Source organism: Morone saxatilis, unplaced genomic scaffold (assembly GCF_004916995.1).
Source record: "Morone saxatilis isolate NCDOM2014 unplaced genomic scaffold, NCSU_SB_2.0 Contig3, whole genome shotgun sequence".
NCBI lineage: Eukaryota > Metazoa > Chordata > Actinopteri > Moronidae > Morone > Morone saxatilis.
The window spans coordinates 153,274-155,073 of record NW_023339873.1 but is presented as its reverse complement, the minus strand read 5'-3'; the positions used below and the strand labels follow the sequence as shown (position 1 = coordinate 155,073).

Genomic DNA, 1,800 nt, shown 5'->3' with positions numbered 1-1,800 from the left:
TCCTCAGACCCTCTGCAACTAGTCGCCAGACCTCTGCAACAACTTTTGGTTGGTTCTGATCTGTTCATGTATTTTTGGTTATGTGCTAACAGTTTCCTGTTTTCCAGTATGTTTGCTGGTGTGCTGGCTGCCCTACATCTCAGTGTGTCTTTACGAGACGTTTAGTGGTCAACAGAGTCCTGCTGTGATGTCTGCCTTCTCTGCCTGGCTAGTTCTGACCAGTGCTGCCCTCAACCCCTGGATCACCTGTATGACGCAGACGTAAGTAAGATTCCGGAAAGACAAAGTGAATCGTGAGTGTGCGGCTTGTAGGATTAGTTGTGAAGCAGCAATAACACATATTGACAAAGTAATTCTGGATGGAAACATAACTTCTGTCCATGTGTTTTCAGCAGGTACAGGACAGCGGTGCGTCGGAGCATCGGCAGGTTTATTCAGATGTGTCCATGTTCTGGGACGCCTCTGGAGTCCCGCCCACAGAGCTCCATCATCCACCTGGACACAGCCAATCGCATCAGCACGACGACAACGACAACGACAACACGCCCACCGTCATCATCAAAAACACCAACACCACCATGACCAACACAGCTGACACAACCACTGCTACCACCTCTACACCACTATTCAGTCCAAAGACAGAAACACCTGCTGTATCTGCAGACAACCGGTCATCAGACTGGTCTGTGACAGTCACACTGCATTGTGGGAAATGCAGTTCCATTTCAGTTTGAAGACATTCCTCCTCCATCACATTCAGGGCTATGGATGATGTGAATGATGGTTACCTCCAGCTCCAGCTTTGGTTGGAGCAGACTCTTATAGACAGTGATTCAGTGGTTCATTCAGTACAGACATCCACGGTTTCCTCAGGATGAGTGAATCTGACTTGTACTTGTACTCCATAATTCAGTTCATGACAGGATGACCTCAACTGATGGTTGAGCATCTGATCAGGATCCTCCTGAACGCATCCTTGAGGAGGTATTCTGGACCTACTGAGAGCAAACGCCAGGACCGACCCAGAACAGTTTAATTTAAAATATAAGGAACGTTTTCTTGTCTGACTTCATATCCAAAGGGTCGGCAATCTGACTGTATAATAAGCAATAAGAAAATAATACTATGGATGGATATGGACTCTGTGTGCTTATTTATTTTCTAGTGTGGCAGTATATTTAATATTTTCTTATTAATCAATAAACCTTTGAGAATCACTGATCCACAACGAAAACATACAGTAGATACCACCTGACTGGGACTGGAAGCGGGTTTCTGTTCCAACAAAACTTCACCTGTGACTGCAGCTACCAGATGTAAAATTAACTTGATTAAATTAAAATGTATGTGACCTGAGCTGGTGCTTTTATTTTGTTGACTTGAGCTGTTTCCTTTATTGTATGTGCCTCCACCTGCTGGTGGCTGAAGCTGTACTGATCAGTGGTGGAAAACTACATTTACTCAAGCACTGAGTTTCAGCACATTTTCAGGCTGATCTCAGACCATCTAAAGGTCAGAGGTCAAGCGTTCGTACCTGGTTGACCACCTCAAAGTAAAGAGCCAGCGTGGTGGTCGGATCCAAACCACAGATCTTCCACTGACACGTTCCTCCTGTCCCGATCTCCTGCAACACACATACAGATGGTCACTGTACACACAGAATACTGTACTATAATACAGAGTACTGTAGTATAATACAGAGTACTGCAGTATAATACAGAGTACTGTAGTATAATACAGAGTACTGTAGTATAATACAGAGTACTGTAGTATAAGAGAGTACTGCAGTATAATACAGAG

At 44.4% G+C, this 1,800-nt stretch overlaps 2 protein-coding genes across 2 annotated transcripts in view; one reads left to right on the top strand and one right to left on the bottom strand.

The window, feature by feature from the left end:
* The window catches only part of LOC118336843 (histamine H2 receptor), a 2,106-nt gene extending 1,841 nt beyond the window's left edge, over positions 1 to 265 (top strand). Inside the window, 1 exon segment of the mRNA XM_035673594.1 lies at positions 108 to 265. Within this exon segment, the coding sequence (XP_035529487.1) occupies positions 108 to 265 (158 nt within the window).
* Positions 266 to 1,470: 1,205 nt separating this feature from the next.
* Positions 1,471 to 1,800, bottom strand: part of LOC118336841 (protein transport protein Sec23A-like) — a gene marked incomplete at its 5' end in the record, with an annotated part of 3,427 nt that continues 3,097 nt past the window's right edge. The window contains one exon of the mRNA XM_035673589.1: positions 1,471 to 1,624. Within this exon, the coding sequence (XP_035529482.1) occupies positions 1,514 to 1,624 (111 nt within the window). The remainder of the gene's footprint in view (positions 1,625 to 1,800) is intronic.